The 18,404-nt window shown below is 36.0% G+C and overlaps 1 protein-coding gene across 3 annotated transcripts in view; it reads right to left on the minus strand.

The window, feature by feature from the left end:
- The window catches only part of LOC109053098 (netrin receptor DCC-like), a 199,352-nt gene that overhangs the window by 91,315 nt on the left and 89,633 nt on the right, over window positions 1-18,404 (minus strand). For all 3 annotated transcript variants that reach the window (XM_042751244.1, XM_042751241.1, XM_042751233.1), the window contains exons 6-7: window positions 1,878-2,032; window positions 224-344 (exon numbers count right to left, since the gene is read on the minus strand). In XM_042751244.1, coding sequence (XP_042607178.1) covers window positions 224-344; window positions 1,878-2,032 — 276 coding nt within the window. The remainder of the gene's footprint in view (window positions 1-223; window positions 345-1,877; window positions 2,033-18,404) is intronic.

An 18,404-nucleotide genomic window follows, 5' to 3' on the forward strand; every position in this document is an offset into this window, starting at 1 on the left:
CTGGGTAAATCTCTCAGAGATCACACGGATCCGGATCTCAAGACTAAACCTCACAAATGCACTTCCTCTGAAACAAACGGCTTCACACACACATCTGGCCCACAAACAGCAGACGCCTGTGAAGCGCGCCCGAGCGCCTGCCTGTGTGTGTGTGCGTGTGTATGGGTGCAGATGAAGGATGCTCACAGGTCTCAGGTCAGCATATGAGCGTGTTGGATCTTACCGGGCTGCAGCAGGATGAGTTGAGCCATCGCCTGACTGTTTCCCGCCTCGCTCTCAGCGATACACTGATAGAAACCCTCATCTGAGCGAACCAGACCCAGGATCTGGAGATGACCACCCTCCTGCAGACCACACACGGGACAATCACACAATTACAATAGAAACATCAAGACTTCAGGACGTCAGCTTAAATGTGCGCAGGCATTTACAACATATTAGCACTTTACAGGACTATATATACAGTACAGGTCAAAAGTTTGGAAACATTACTATTTTTAATGTTTTTGAAAGAAGTCTCTTCTGCTCATCAAGCCTGCATTTATTTGATCAAAAATACAAAAAAAAAATGTAATATTGTGAAATATTATTACAATTTAAAATAATTGTTTTTTAAATTTATTATTATTTAAATTATCATTTATTTCTGTGATGCAAAGCTGAATTTTTAGGATCATTATCACATGATCCTTTAGAAATCATTCTAATATGATGATTCATTATCAAAGTTGGAAACAGTTCTGCTGCTTAATATTTTTTCACAACATGTGATACTTTTTTAGGATACTTTGATGAATAAAAAGTAAAAAAAAAGAAGCTATGTTTTTTAAATATAATATTTTGTAATAACAATAAACACTACTGGTCAGTAATTTGGGGTCAGTAATTTTTTTTTCTTTCTTTCTTTTTTTTAAATAAAATCAATACTTTTATTCAGCAAGGATGTGTTAAATTGATAAAAAGTGATAGTAAAGAAAATATATTATTAGAATATATATTATTAGAATTTTTTTTTTTATTTTTGAATAAATGCAGTTCTTTTTAACCTTTTATTCATCAAATATATTAGACAGCAGAACTGTTTCCAACACTCATAATAAATCAGAATATTAGAATGATTTCTAAATGATCATGTGATAGACTGGATGTTACATGTGACACTGAAGGCTGGAGTAATGATGCTGAAAATTCAGCTTTGCATCACAGGAATAAATTATTTTTTTTAAAGTATATTCAAATAGAAAACTATTATTTTAAGTTGTAATAATATTTCACAATATTACTGTTTTTTTCTGTATTTTTGATCAAATATATGCAGGCTTGATGAGCAGAAGAGACTTCTTTCAAAAACATTAAAAATAGTAATGTTTCCAAACTTTTGACCTGTACTGTATATATTATATATATTTATTTATATTTATTTTTTTTTTGTATTGTTTCCAAACTTTTGACCTGTACTGTATATATTATATGTTGTTTTTTAAAACTTTTGACCTGTACTGTATATATATATATATTATCATTTTAAATGAATTTATTGTTAATGAATAAATTATATATGTTTTTCATTAATTATATTAAATAAATAATGAATGAATGAATGAATGAATGAATGAATGTTGATGAATACATGAATAAACAAACAAACAAAAGCTAAATAAATGAATAAAAAATATATGTTAATGACTGAATAAACAAATACATTAAAAATCAATCAATAAGAACAAATCTATAAATGAATAATAAAAATGGAAACAAACAAATAAATAAATGTGATAATGGAGAAATGTAAAAATAAAAGAATGAATGAACGAATGAAACAAACTGAATTGAATAAATGCATGAGAATAAATGATTGAATTAGGAAGGGTTCTCACCACGATCTGGAAGTAGTCGCTGGGAATGACGGCCTCTCCGTTCTTCACCCAGCGGACGGTGGGCTGCGGGTTTCCCGTTACGGCACACTCCATCTCGATGTCTGTGCTTTCATACGCGTACGTGTTCGACGGATAGCTGAGGAACTGAGGCGGCACTGAGAACAGAGAGAGAGAGAAAAATAACACCATAACTGTCACTGGATCATCACAAACACTGATCATCACACGCTAACCCCACATGATGGATCATTACAAACGCTTCATTCATATATGGACTATGTGAGCTGTGTTTTAACACTTATAGATTATCATGATCATCATGTAAGCATCAAATTATGATTTGAGTCTTTCACTGAATGTCTGATGCTTTGTTGTATCATCCGACCTCTGCCTCTAAATCCACATAATCTGGTCAAATCTGCAGCCACAGCAGAGCTGCTCAACCTGAGACAGACGGACAGGAGGGCATTCCCTGACAGCATCATTAAAGTGTTAAATCGTGGTGAAGATGGACACACATCATGATTAAAGCCAAAGCACAGACTCCAATCCAGCTGATTTTCCTCTCAAAGAATGAAGGGCTGATTTCAGCAGGAAAATGACGTATCGATCGGCCTCATCTCAATAAGAGTCTGAACGCTCATCTTCAGACGGCCAGCATCAGCATGATTGGGATGAAATGGTTTGTGATGTTTGTCCACTTAAAGAAGAGAAATGACGTGAGCGAACAACCAGAAACAAACATTAATAGAACACTGGAAACCGACCGAGACGCTCCATTCAATAACATCCATTTCCTTGCATTTTTATTCATTTTAGTGAGATATTATTGAAAATTAAAATTCATTACCATAATATCATATTCATTTATATTAATTTTAAATGCTATGCATATTCAATGAGCTCAACTGAGCAAATGTTCATTTTCAAGAATAATTTAAGTTTTAAAAAAGTTTGCAATTACTGAAAATTATAATTTTTGAAATATCTTAATGTTGCTTTGATAATTTAGAGCCTTATACTGTATGATTATTTTTCATTTCCATTTCTTGTTTCAAAATATACCGGAAAGAGATGGAAAAACTAACAGATGGAGATGATGTTTTAAGACAGGCTCAAACAATCATATAAAAATATATTATTTTTATTATTATTATTATTAATTATTATTATTATTATTATAAATGAATATTTTATATACAAATTAATTTAAATAATAATAATAATTATTATTATTCAATCAAATAAATATTGATAATTGTTCAAAATAATTATTGACTAACTATAATTATTCATTTATAATTAATAATAATATAATAATTATTGTTTAATTATATTTATTTTTTTATTTTTTATAATTATAGTAATATGTTTTATTTATATATAATTCGAAATACAACATGCTTTTTTATTATTATAACTTGCAATTGTAATATATTAACCTGCAATTATGAGGGGAAAAGTCAGGACTGTAAGATTAAAAAGTTGCAATTACCGTTTTTAGAATTTTATTCCATAGTTTTCAGATAAATATGAACCAAAGCAGCATGCAAAAACAACTGTGTTTTTACATCAGTCCATATTTTCCTTTGATTATGATGCAAAAATGATTTTCTTACTCTTGTTTTCCAGTACAAATATCTCAACTTTTAAACCTAAATCAAGATACCTGAGAAGAAAAATGACAGAAGATAAGAAGTCCTGTTTTCTGAAATCAAATGTCTTGATTTAAGAAGCTTTAGACATTTGCACTGGAAAACAAGACAAAAATATTGAGAAATTAGACTTTCAAACCAAGGACAATAGCTATTAAGTTTTCATAATTGAGGCCACTGCATGGTTTGTGGTTAAAAGCATCTTAATGCTGGATGTGTTTCATCTTTTGTCTTCTCCAGATGTTCACTGATGGACTGGAGTGCTGTGGATTACTTGTGGATTATTGTGATGTTTTTATCAGCTGTTTGGACTCTCATTCTGACGGCACCCATTCACTGCAGAGCATCCATTGATGAGACACTGATGCAATGCTACATTTCTACAAACCTGATGAAGACACAAACTCATCCTGATCTCAGATGAACTGAGGGGGAGCACACTTACAGCACATTCTAATTTTTGGCTGAACTATTTGCATTAAGAAAATCACTGTTTGCAGTGTGGGAATCATCTGTAATGCAGATGTTATACTGATGTCTGGTGACCACACTGAAATCACCGGAGCAGCACACACACACACACACACACAGCTGGAGGACACGCATCCCGCTGAGACTCCACACCGCATCGGTTCCTCTGATTCGCTCTTAAACTGGAATCAAAGCAGGCGTGAGACTAAAGCCTGGGCGTGACACGCGTGATCAATAATCAGACAGGAGCTCTATGAATGCAGACGCAGCACTCCAGGCCCGAGGCCATGCACTGTGATTAATTACTCGGCTGTTCTACAGCATTAGCCAAAGCGCTTTGTTCCCAACAATCAGCTCAGAGCGGAAGCTGGCGTTCTGCGGCCACTGTAATCTGCCTGTCGGACGCGTCAGCATCAATACGTCATTAGCTGTGCGTATCTTTATCTGTGCTGTATTGCACTAATTAAACCCAAACGATTTCCATTAGAAGCGGGCAGGTTTGAACTAACTCACCAATTACAGCGGGTTAAAAACACCAAACACCAGCCGTGATGCTCTCAACTTACTCAATTACAGCTCATAATGAAATCAAACACACTTATGAAACATAATGAGGAGCAGGAACACGAGAACGCTGCCTTTATAGATGTTTCTTAAAGCGGTAGTGCACCCAAAAATACTCATTCTGATGTTATTTTACACCTATTGTGTTCCTGTGGTTCAGTGGTAGAGCATTGCGTTAGCAGCGTAAAAGGTTGTGGGTTCAGTTCCCAGGGAACACACATAGTGGTTTAAAAAAAAAAAAATTGTATAGCCTGAATGCGCTGTAAGTGGCTTAAAGCGTCTGCTAAATGCATAAATGTAAATGTATCATGTCACTCAAACCTGTATGATGTTTGTTCTGTGCAACTCAAAAGAAGATATTTTGAGATTTTGGAAAACTATAATATCCTATTTGTGTTCTTTGGATGAAAGAAATCCATAGAAACACTATTTAAAGGGGTCCTATTATGCTTTTTCACTTTTTCAAATTTAGTAAGTCACACCCGGAGCAGTGGGCAGCCATTTATGCTGCGGCACCCGTGGAGCAGTTGGGGGTTCAGTGCCTTGCATAAGGGCACCTAAGTTGTGGTATCAGCAGCTATATATTCGTCATTCAAAAGGAGAATCAAACATTGATATACAAGATATATACACAGATTAACGAAACGTAGACAAAGCAGCGCTTGCTTACCATTTTGAATATCAGTAACGTTGATAACTTAAATCATTTTAAGCTGCTCATCTGTCATCGTTTTAATCATACACTAGATTTAATTATATCGCATGGAATCGATCTTACTAATATAGATATCGTACCTCAAAGTGATGATGTTACTGACCATTTCCTTGTATCGTGCATGCGGCTTATTTCTGATATTAACTATATGGCTTCGCGTTATCGTCCGGGCAGAACTATTGTTCCAGCCACCAAAGACAGATTCACAAATAACCTGCCTGATTTATCTCAACTGCTCTGTGTACCCATAAATACACATGAACTAGACAAAATGACTGGCAACATGGGCACTATCTTCTCTAATACATTAGAAGCTGTTGCCCCCATCAAATTGAAAAAGGTTAGAGAAAAACGTACAACAGTAATACCCACGCTCTCAAGAAAGAAACTCGTAGTCTTGAGCGCAAATGGAGAAAAAACTAACTTGGAAGTTTTTTAGAATTGCGTGGAAAAAACAGTATGTCCAGCTATAGACAGGCTCTAAAAAACTGCCAGGGCCGAGCATATCCACAAACTCATAGAAAACAACCAAAACAATCCAAGGTTTTTTATTTAGCACAGTGGCTAGATTAACAAATAACCAGACGCCACCCGATCTAAATATTCCCTCACAGTTAAATAGTAATGACTTTATGAATTTCTTCACTGATAATATAGATAACATCAGAAAGACAATAACAAATGTAGATTCTACAGCGTCTAATACTTTAGTTTTATCCTTCGCACCCAAAGATAAACTTCAGTGCTTTACAACTATAGGACAGGAAGAGCTAAATAAACTTATCACTGCATCTAAACCAACAACATGTTTATTAGATCCTGTACCCACTAAATTACTGAAAGAGTTGTTACCTGTAGCAGAAAAACCGCTTCTCAATATTATTAACTCGTCGTTATCTTTAGGTCACGTCCCAAAACCATTCAAGCTGGCGGTTATTAAGCCTCTTATTAAGAAACCACAACTAGATCCTAGTGAACTGGCAAATTACAGACCCATTTCAAATCTTCCATTTATGTCTAAAATTTTAGAAAAAGTTGTGTCTGCTCAATTGTGTTCCTACCTGCAAAAAAATTATCTCTATGAAGAATTTCAGTCGGGTTTCAGGCCCCATCATAGCACAGAAACTGCACTTGTTAAAAATACAAATGACTTGCTTCTTGCTTCAGATCAAGGCTGCATCTCATTGCTAGTTTTACTTGATCTTAGTGCTGCGTTCGACACCATAGATCACGAAATACTCATAGATAGATTACAAAACTATACAGGTATCCAAGGGCAGGCTTTAAGATGGTTTAGATCCTATCTGTCTGATCGCTACCAGTGTGTTTGTTTAAATGGGGAGTCATCTCATTTATCACCAGTAAAATATGGAGTGTCACAAGGATCTGTTCTAGGTCCTCTGCTATTTTCAATATACATGTTGCCCCTTGGTAATATCATTAGAAAATACGGGATTAGTTTCCACTGTTATGCTGATGATACTCAACTATATATCTCAACAAGACCAGATGAAACTTCTAAATTATCTAAGCTAACAGAGTGTGTTAAAAATGTAAAAGATTGGATGACCACTAATTTTCTCCTATTAAATTCAGATAAGACAGAGATATTACTTATTGGACCAAAAAACATTACACAGAATAGAACAGAGATGTACTGTTACTTCCTCTACTGTCAAAAATCTGGGTATTATATTAGACAGTGACTTGTCTTTTGAAAATCATATTTCCCATGTTACAAAAAAACAGCATTCTTCCATCTTAGAAACATTGCCAAGCTACGAAACATGTTACCTGTTCCTGATGCAGAAAAAGCTAGTTCATGCATTCATGACCTCTAGACTGGACTATTGTAATGCACTGCTCCAATAGGTGCTTGTCCTGCATCCTCAATAAACAAGCTACAGGTAGGTCCAAAATGCAGCGGCTAGAGTCCTTACCAGGTCAAGAAAATATGATCATATTACCCCAATACTACAGTCTCTGCACTGGCTACCTATTAAGTTCCGTATCAGTTACAAAAATATTATTACTTACTTATAAGGCCCTTAATGGCTTAGCTCCTGCGTACCTAACTAGTCTTCTACCACGCTACAACCCATCACGCTCCCTAAGGTCACAAAACGCTGGACTTTTGATAGTACCTAGGATAGCAAAGTCCACTAAAGGAGGTAGAGCTTTTTCGCATTTGGCTCCCAAACTCTGGAATAGCCTTCCTGATAATGTTCGGGGTTCAGACACACTTCCTCTGTTTAAATCTAGATTAAAAACACACCTCTTTGGCCAAGCATTCAAATAATACATCTCATAATTTTGGACTGCAGTTATATCTGATCAAATGCGCATTATTATTCTTTAGCTTGGGTTAAACTAATTAATTTTACTTGGCTGGAACAGCAGCTACGCTAAACAATTATTTTCATAAAAATTACTGTAGTACAACCTTTGGAACATGAAAAAAAAAACTATTGGTAAATTACTAGTGGGCAAAACTGACTAAATATAAGACTACCTTTGGAAAATGATAAAACCCTCTTGGTGAATAACTGTACTTTTTTTTTTTTAACTATGTGTACTGTATATACAGTAAGGGACATATTGGCCAACTCTCACCTGTAGTAAGTCAGTCTTGTAAATAAGAAAACACTACAACCTTTTTCTAAAAATATTTGTGCACTGTACATACCGTAAGATATTGGAAAATCCCACCTGTAGTAAATCAGTCTTAACTAGAAATGTATTACAAGCATTAGAACATAAACAAACACTTTTGGTAGATAACAGTAGTTTTTTTTCTAAGAATATTTGTGTACTGTATGTACAGTAAGAGTGGTATTGGCAAAATATCACCTGTAAGTCAGTCTCATAACTAGGGATGTACTACAGCCTTTGGAACATAAAAAAAACCTATTGATAAATTACTATATTTCTTTCTAAAAATATTTGTGTACTGTACATACAGTAAAGGAGGTATTGGTAATATTTCACCTTGTAAGTCAGTCTGGTCACTAGCAATGTACTATTTGTAAATAAAAAAAACATTTTGGTGAATTACAGTATTTTTCTAAACATATTTATGCACTGTACATACAGTAAAGAAGCACAATTTCACAAATCATAAGTCAGTCTTGTAACTTCAAATGTACTACAACCTACAAAAAAATAAACTTTGCGTACAGTAATTTTCATGGAAATAATTGTGTACTGTACATAGGCCTATATGATGAGAGATATTGCCAAAATCTCACATGTCAGTATCTAGGAACATACTACAACCTTTGGAACATGAAAAAAAACATACTGGTAAATTACTGTAATTATTTCATAAAATATTTTGTGCACTGCACATACACTAAGGGAGATATTAGCAAACTCATACGTTTTGTAACTAGGTACATACTACAACCTTTGGAACATGAAAAAGTCTTTTTGGTGAATTATGGTAGTTTTTTTTCTAAACATTAATTTAAATCAATTATTGCTCAGATAGCTTTTAGTAATGCCCATAAAATAATATTAAAAATACTTTATAGGACATAACTTTCTCTAATACTCATAACAACAGTAAATCTATATTTATGTAATGTGGCAGGTCATTCTTTTATATGCTTGCTTGTATGTATTTTAAACGTGCTTCATTGCGCTCTCTTTCACCTTTGACTCGCGCAGCGTGGGCGGAGTTTCGTACCTGTGCTGGTGAGTGCTGTCCGCCATGTTTGTATTGTTTGGATGCAAACAAAGCAATGGATTATCATTATTTACCAAGAAATGTGGATGTATGTGGTAATTTCAATAAAGCAATACTGGTAAGCATCGATGAGCATTTACATTTTTTATTATTTTTATATACGCTCATAAACGAACGTGCAAAAAGTTAACCTCACGTGTGAGACTACAGCGAACACGGCTGTTTTGCCCGGAAACGTAAGTTAATAAATAAAAGATCTTTTTATCTTTGATCTAAATATTATGTGGGTCTAGAGTGTTTATGCTGCAGAAAACTTTGATGAGCAACACTACGATCCGCAAACAAACAGATGAGGAGGAGGAGGAAGAGGAGGATGACAGTCCAGCGTATACAATCAGAAAGGTTTGTTTAAATTTTTAGTTTCTACATTTTAATTGGTACGCAATAAGAAAAAGTTGTTTTTGTCCCATATTACTTAAACGACGTGAGATGATTTGTTTGTATTAGATAAATAGTTGTTTTCAACTAAATACATATAGGCTAATAATAAGCTAGTTTCAGTGATTTTAAGACGAGAAATGTACTGCAATCATATTAATATGCATCAGTATGTCTGAGATCATCTGCAATAGCTCTTACAGCTGCTAAATGTGACTCTGGAGCACAAAACCAGTCAGAAGGGTCAATTTTTAGAAATTGAGATGTATGCATCATCTGAAAGCTGAATAAATAATCTCTCCATTGATGTGTGGTTTGTTAGGAGGACAATATTTGTCTGAGATACAACTATTTGAAAATCTGGAATCTGAGGGAGCAAAAAAATCTAAATCATCTTTAAAGATGTTCAGATGAACATCAATGCATATTACTAATCAAAAATTAAGTTTTGATATATTTATGGTAAAAAACTTACAAAATATCTTCATGGAACATGATCTTTACTTAATATCCTAATGATTTTTGGCATAAAAGAAAAATCTATAATTTTGACCCATACAATTTATTGTTGTCTATTGCTACAAATATTCCTGTGCTACTGATGACTGCTTCTGTGCTGCAGGGGGCATATTACAGAAAGTGTCTTATCTAAGGTCTTAATTTAGGATGTGACAGGTTAAATTATGATTTTTTCAAAATTCGTATTACAGAAGCAAATCTTAACTTGATTTGGGATTCTTAACCTATCTCACAAAACTGTATCTTATCTTTAATTAGGAGATCTTAAATTGCATCATCAAGCTCCACGATCCACTCTCAGGTCTGTTACCAAGCAACCAACACTGCGCTAGCTGCTGATGAGGTAAACAAAATAATAGAAGCTACTTCACTTTGAAAATCACCTTTTGCAAAAAACCTTAAGGCATTAGTCACTTGCACTAGAACCGTTAATGCTCCGGGACGCTTTGTTGGTTTCTGTAATGCTGGATGCAGTTCTTGTGCTAACTGTAATATGTTCCGTGGCAGTCTGTAATTACTTATAAGTGTTTTGTCATCAGAATGTAACACATCTTCAGGGTCCTCCAAGAGTCCTTCTACCATTTAACATCTCCGCTCTTCATTTTTCACTTTGCATTACGTTAGACCTAATAGATGTTTGTATATTTTTTGCTGTTTACAGGTGCAGAAATGAAAGCTCACAAAACCATCACGACCATAAATCCTACATGGTAACAGTTGTAAATGATTAGATAAAGAGATAAAAGTACAAAATGCGTTTAATTCCCAAACTTTAGCAAATGTTGAAATTAACTAAAATGAGCCATACATTTGTTACAGTTTTAATCTTTGTCACGGTTTGTTAATAATGTAATAGTAAATGTTGAAATGTAAATCAATTAATGTTAATATATACTTTAGAAGTATTTGCCATCGTTAGTTCATCTTACGTAGGTAAATATGTTACCCCGAGTGTTTAATGTTTATACTTATTCAATTTTATATTCCAAGTATAAGTAAATGCAAGGCGAGAATCAAACCGGAACTGGCCCGAGTGCATCTTGCTATCTGGGTGTAACGTTACTTCGTTTTGTACTGTGAGGTAAATTTGCAGACGGTCCCTAAAGCAGCCTAGTCGAATATGAAATGTGAAACTAACTTTACTGCGCTGATGAAGGTTATGATGACAGAGGAAGACGAGAGAACAGAATGACAATAAGGGCGACAGTAATTAAACATCAGAGAAAAAGCAGGCAGGACGACAGATTAGGACGACGTCAACAGACAACATACACGCCCACATATACTGATTTACCTGAACAAGTAGACAATGACTGTAGACAAAAACAAATGTATAGTACAAAGCACAAAGCAGCCGACTCATTTTTGACACAAATGGAACCTCATAATAATGACTCTCATCCATTCAGATGGAAATACACACACCATTCACTGCAGTAAACATCTGCCACAAGCCTATGTGTGTGTGAGAGCGAGAGAGAGAGAGAGAGTGTGTGTGTGTGTGAGAGCGAGAGAGAGAGAGAGAGTGTGTGTGTGTGTGTGTGTGTGTGTGTGTGTGTGTGAGAGAGAGAGAGAGAGAGTGTGTGTGTGTGTGTGTGTGTGTGTGTGTGTGTGAGAGAGAGAGAGAGTGTGTGAGTGTGTGTGTGTGTGAGAGAGAGAGTGTGTGTGTGTGTGTGTGTGTGTGTGAGAGAGAGAGAGAGAGAGAGAGAGAGAGAGAGAGAGTGTGTGTCTCAGGAGGGAGTCAGTGACAGCCTGTCGTAGCATTGCTGACATTTAAACAATCTGCGGTCCCCAGCGACGTGTGTGTGTGTGTGTGTGTGTGTGTGTGTGTGTGTGTGTGTGTGTGTGTGTGTGTGTGTGTGTGTGGGTGTGTGAATGAGTTTGTGTGTGTGTGTGTGTGTGTGTGTGTGTGTGTGTGTGTGTGTGTGTGAGTGAGTGAGTTTGTGTGTGAGAATGAGTTTGTGTGAGTGTGTGTGTGAGTGTGTGTGTATGCGTGTGTGCGTGCGTGCGTGTGTGTGTGTTTGTGTGTGTGAATGAGTTTGTGTGTGTGTGTGAATGAGTTTGTGTGAGAGTGTGTGTGTGTGTGCGCGCGTGTGTGTGTGCGTGTGTGTGTGCGTGCGTGTGTGCGTCGGAGCCCATCAGCGCTCATGAGCAGCAAACACAGCGGCAGGTTGTTATGACAATAAAACCTCATTTCAATTTGTATTCTCAAACAATAATACATAATTTATAAGTCTAAATACAGCGAGGACAGCACATGCAGAAATCACCCATAATCCTCCACTCATGGGCATTAGGATTACAATCTCTCACTAATTACACACACACACTAATTAAACACGTCTGTTTACACTACAATAAACACGCTCATTCTCACACACACACACACACACACACACACACACACACACACACACACACACACACACACACACACTCTCTCTCTCTGTGGTTTAATCTGTGAATGGAGCAGGATTAACACTCATGTCAGCATTTAAATCAGTTTTAGTGAGTTTCTGATGTTCCAGCATCACCGTGAGGAGCATTAATCTCTCCAGTCATCCTGGTTAAGTTTTACTAAACCTGCTCTAATGCGTTATCCCTCATGACCTCTGCCCAACACACACACACACACACATCAGTGACCCGTCGGATCAGGAGTGTGTTCAGTACCATCCTGTACAGTCTCTGAGTGTGAAGCGTCTGTGTGATGTTACTGTGAACCCTGCACACGTCTGCACAGGCCTGCAGAGCAGAATCACATTCATATTAACAATAATATTACAAAAACAAATTCTAAATGTCTAGGAGACCTCGTCACAGATCAGAATCTCTGTCTGACACACTAACATGATCAATCTCATCTGAACATGACCTGACGCACACGCATGAACAACATCATAGCGCTCACGTGACCTCAGATCATTAACTGAACTGTTAAAGAGGCTAATGAGATTCGTCAGGATTGGAGGTAACAAACACTCATTATCTGAATCACCTTTTCTCATCCTGAATCATTCCTTCATGTGCTCCCTACTTAGGCGGCATACTAGACTCCATACAAACTGAAGACTGCTGCTTTCATTCAGCTGTCATAATCATGTGGGTTTACACTGAACGGGTCATTATGGTGGTTAATCCGGTTAAGCGGGTCAGGGTTTGGTGACTGTAATCTCAATCCCGGTCCATCAGTGTTTGTTAGAGTAGCTGGATTTCCTCATTATTCGTTTAATCTCATTTCACAGTATTAACAACCACAATCCCATTTCAATCACCAGAGACAGTACACGCTAGAAATAAAGCACGGTGATACACATTCAGTACGTACTCATTAGTTCAGTCATCTAGAATTAGTATAAACCTGCACATTCACACCGTATAAGAGCCTCTGAAACACTTGAGTCTTGTGTTAACATTTTTTAACAAAGTCTCTTCTGCTCTCTGGGGCTGTGTTTATGTGACCTAAAATACAGTAAAAATTGTGAAAATTTATTATAATGTAAAACAGCTGTTTTCTATGTGAGTATCTGTTAAAGTGTAATTTATTTCTGTGATGTGCAGCTGTATTTTCAGCATCATTACTGCAGTCTTCAGTGTCACATGATCTTCAGAAATCATTTTAATATTCTGATTTACTGCTCAAGAAACATTTCTGATTATTATCAATGTTGAACACAGTTTATTTTTATTGAAGATATTTAAGATGCTTATTAATCAAGAGTGACAGGAAATACATTTATAATGTAGAAATGCTGCTCTTTTGAACTTTCTGTTCATCTGTGAATCCTGAAAAAAAAAATACATCACAGTTTCCACAGAAATATTGTGCAGCACAACTGTGTTCAACATTGATAATAATCAGAAATGTTTCTTGAGCAGCAAATCATCATATTAGAATGATTTCTGAAGATCATGTGACACTGAAGACTGGAGTAATGATGCTGAAAATACAGCTGCACATCACAGAAATAAATTACACTTTAACAGATATTCACATAGAAAACAGCTGTTTTAGATAATAATAATATTTCATAATGTTAATGCTGTATATGAGATGTGAAACCCACTTCTGAAAGCAGTAGGAGGAGTGTGATGATCACATTTCTGTTTGCAAACTGCATGAAGTGTTTGCGTTGTATGGTTAGTATTATTATGTTAGAGAGCAGCTATTAACTAAACTGACTCTGACACTTGTACTTTTCCACTGATTGCATCTATTGCTTTTTCTTAGTCTTTTTCAGTATTATTGGGTGTGATTGGATGGATTGGCACACTGGACAGTCCAGTGGACACCTCATTATCGGCTGCTAAAATTCCCTGGACACACACGTACACACACACACACAAGCACACACACATAATGCTGGCCAGTGTTGTGTTAGCACTGGGTCCAGGCCAGAATCCCACTAAACAGACTGCACTGAACCGCCAGTCAAACCAGTAGAGACCGGACTAATGAGCCACACAGCTCACTAACCACAGCCACACATTCACACGTGAAGCCTGAGCGCTCAACACGTCACGTACTGGTGAGATTACTAAAGCACAGAGAACATACACGAGAAACACCCTCACAGCAGAGCTCCACATTCGCTAGAACACTCAACAAACGCTCCTACAGTAACACTACTGCAACGCTCATTCAGTTCTTTACGCTTTTTAAAAAAATGCTTACACAGTTTTTGAAACGGTCTCCATTTCTCAAAACTCTACACACAAAACCACAAAACATACACACAACATGCAAAACGTCTCACATATCTTGCAAAAGCAAACACTTCTTTCAAAACTATTTTAACTCTTCTAAAAAAAATTATTTTTGCATAGTAATTCTACACACAGGCATAAAATATTACAGTATAGTATATTTTTGGGTTAATTTCTAACAAGTGCTCAATATATCTTCTTTAGTGATTCACAGAAGAAAGAAAGTCATACAGGTTTTAAAAACATGACGCGCGAGTAAATGATGAACTGTACCTTTAAGAGGCAACAGATGCTGAATTCATGCTGTTTGTAAAGTTTCGGCGTTTTTGGTTGAAGGTTTCAGGTTTTATTTCACATGATCACAGACGCTGAAAACAAAAAATCAGAAATCCTCGTTTTCAATCCTTTCTCAGATTTATATCCATGCAAACCTATATCTGTGCAAAAGCAGTGACAAACTCACAATTAAAAACTGATCTGCGCCAGCCAGCACTCGTCACACTCATGCATTTTAATCAGAAGCTGGACTGAAACATTTCCTGATAAATGTGCGCTGTGTTTGGCCTGAGCGTTCAATGCATCTGATTGCGTAACATCCGTCCGGATGAGAAAACAGACGTAAAGAGATGACATCTAACGAACACACCTTTAAAACATCATTTCACTCAATAATCACTGACATCTTTATTCAGCGTCTCACTGAACGTCATCTCAGGTGAACAGACGTCTGAAGTGCAGCCGGAAAATATACTAAAACACATGCACTGAGTATTTCACTTCAAGCGCGGCGGAGGATGTTATAACGTTGAGGAACCAATTAAAAGTGCTGGAAAGTTTTTGACCACAAAACTTAGGTTTAATTAAAGTATTCGCAGGTGTCGTGTGAAATAATTGCTGTCCGTTTCTGTTTCCTACTCTCCATCTGTTCTTTCACCCACACAGAAAGCTCTCCGTTCGAGGGCACTAACTAGTGTCCATCCAGAGCAGTGAGAGGAGAGATGGCTGGACAGAGTGTGAGGATCGGATCTGTGATGGGATGGAGGCTGGCGGTGCGTGACGGCACTCATGAATACTGCATGCGTGAATCCTTCAGCTCCACACACTGAGATCTGAGCAGCTTTAGAAAGCCTCTGAGAAGCAGCGTCCCTCACTAGAACATCACGACCTGCTTCTACAGGATCCTCTGGAGTCTGAACGCCACAAAAACACACTTCAGACAGAAAACAGAGCACTCTGGGCACAAATCCCAGACAAAACACAGGGACAAACCACAGATTACATGAAGATTTATTTATTTATTTATTTTTAAATTTTTTATATTACAAAAAAAAAAAAAAACACACACACACACACACACACATTCTCTCTCACACACACTGAATATGTATACAAGCCAAGTCAGAAAGTCAACTTTATTTCTAAAGCACTTTATGCAATATAGATTGTTTCACAATAGTATCAAATTCACATCCTGCTGTAAAGCAGCTCTGACAAGTCAATAGTGTTATTATAGAACTCAAGTCAGTTCTGTGTAAATTCATCAGCTGTACATGCATACTGTATGTAGAGTGTATATGTGCATATGCATGTATGTTCTTCACTTCTGTTCTTCACTGCACTCTGAACAAGGAGAAGACACATGAGAGGGGTGTTTTACATTTTTCACATCTGTGTGTAGTCAGGTGTGTATGTGGCTAACCATTTTATGTTGGTGTTAGAAGAGTTAAAATAGTTTTGAAAGAAGTGTTTGCTTTTTTTTAAGATATGTATGACGTTTTGGATGTTGTGTGTTGTGCTTTTGTGTTTAGAGTTTTGTGAAATGGAGACATAGTTTCAAAAACTGTGTGTAAGCATTTTTTTTAAAAAGCCATATCGCATGATTATGAGTGTGTATATTAATAAGAAACAACAACGGAGTGTTTTTAAAACCCTTCTTTTGTGCAGAATTACTTCCTTCCGCCACGGACTCAGATCTCAGTTTGACAGTTTAACAGCTGAGCTCAAGATCCGTTACTAATTCAGAACGTTACTTTAGAACTACTGTAGTAACGAAGGAACGTTGAGTTGCTTCATTGAAAGCCTATTGTATGACTGTATTATAAGAGAGAGATACACACTGAACGAGTCTGATTCCCTGCATCTGATACAGCATTCATTCTTCAGCTCAATCTCATATTCATAATAAAACATGAGTCTGAATGTCCACTAAGGAAAGCGATATCTTTGTCATACTATCTTTCATCTGTTAAGGGTGATTTCTGATGACAGCGCTGCGCACTGCATCTGTTAACAGCATAAAAAGTAAAAATAACTTCCTTGTTTACAACCCTGTTTCAGTCTCTTTCAATATAAAAGTCTTTACTGTGGACTTACTTAGAAAAACAATCTCGTCGCCATCTAATAACAGAATAATGTCACTAAAAGCACCATCATGAACACACACACTGTTTCCCAATACTAAATTCTACTATTATTTATATAAAAATATTATTTATTGAATTATAATATTTAATAAATAACAACATAAGCCATTATAAAAGTTGCTAGGCAATTCAGTCAGAAGCACAAAGGCAGCGCTCTGATATTCAGCATTAAAGTTATATAAAATATAACTTGATTAGATTTTGCCCTCAGCCAAAACTATTTGCTCTGGAACAAATAATAGATTAATGAGACCAAAGACTGCTTGTTAGAATTACCACAAAAAATTATATCTCATGTGTAAGCACTATAGAGACATCAGAGCCAGCGGTGATTTCCAGCAGATCGCACTCCTCTCAGCCAATCAAATTCTATTTCTCTTTCTCATTCTCTCTCTATATATAATTATATAAATTTTTAATTTAACAATATTAAAAAAATATTTAATTAAAAAATTTAATTTTTTCATAATTTTATAATTAATTTAAAATTGTAATTTAATTCAAGCATAAGGTTGCAAAAAATAAAAATCACAAAAAAAAAATGTGTTGGGGAAAATCATTGAATACTAAAATGTATGATAACGAAATAAAGTGTGTTATTCTAAATACTATGAATCGAACACAACGAATTTACATGTATGCATTTAGCAGATGCTTTTTTATACAAAGCAACTTACAAAAAGAGGATTTAATTTAATATGAATTTAATAGATTACATAAAAATTATAAAACTGTATAATTTTATTTGGTGGTTGTTTTAATAACTTTTAAGCTGTGTGTAGAGTTATTCTCCTCTGTGACAGGTCGTGTGGATATTGTTAACTAAAACTAAAATGCTTAAAAATAGCATCCGTTAACTGAAATAAAGCTGCAATAAAATAAAATATTAGACTCACTTGGCAACTAACTGAAAATAAGTTTAAGATGAAGTACAATAATTACTGAAACTAAAACTGAAACTAAAACTGAGCTCCATATTCATCTTACTTTTGTTCCTGAAAGAGTCTCCAGACCCGTGAACGAGCACCAGCTCTCCTCTCTCAGAGCGCTCACGCCTGCTTTATTTGATTTACAGGCCGGAATAATAATAATAGAAACGCCACTGGACGTCAAATATCCTGCAGTCTTTCTATAATTGGATTAAAGTGCAGAAACTCGCTGTCAAGCACGAACACCTGAGAACAGCCAGTCAAATCCACTGCATGAGAGAAAGGCTATGGAAACAGTGCTAATCTGGTTTAGTTGGTCTGGTTAGGGGTTTAAAGGGCCAAAACTGGCCAGTCAGTTCATATATTTCTTCTCCAAAACAAGCTGAAGCTTCAGGTTTTGTGTCAATCAATCAATCAT

This window comes from Cyprinus carpio, chromosome A5 (genome assembly GCF_018340385.1).
Source record: "Cyprinus carpio isolate SPL01 chromosome A5, ASM1834038v1, whole genome shotgun sequence".
Classification (NCBI taxonomy): domain Eukaryota; kingdom Metazoa; phylum Chordata; class Actinopteri; order Cypriniformes; family Cyprinidae; genus Cyprinus; species Cyprinus carpio.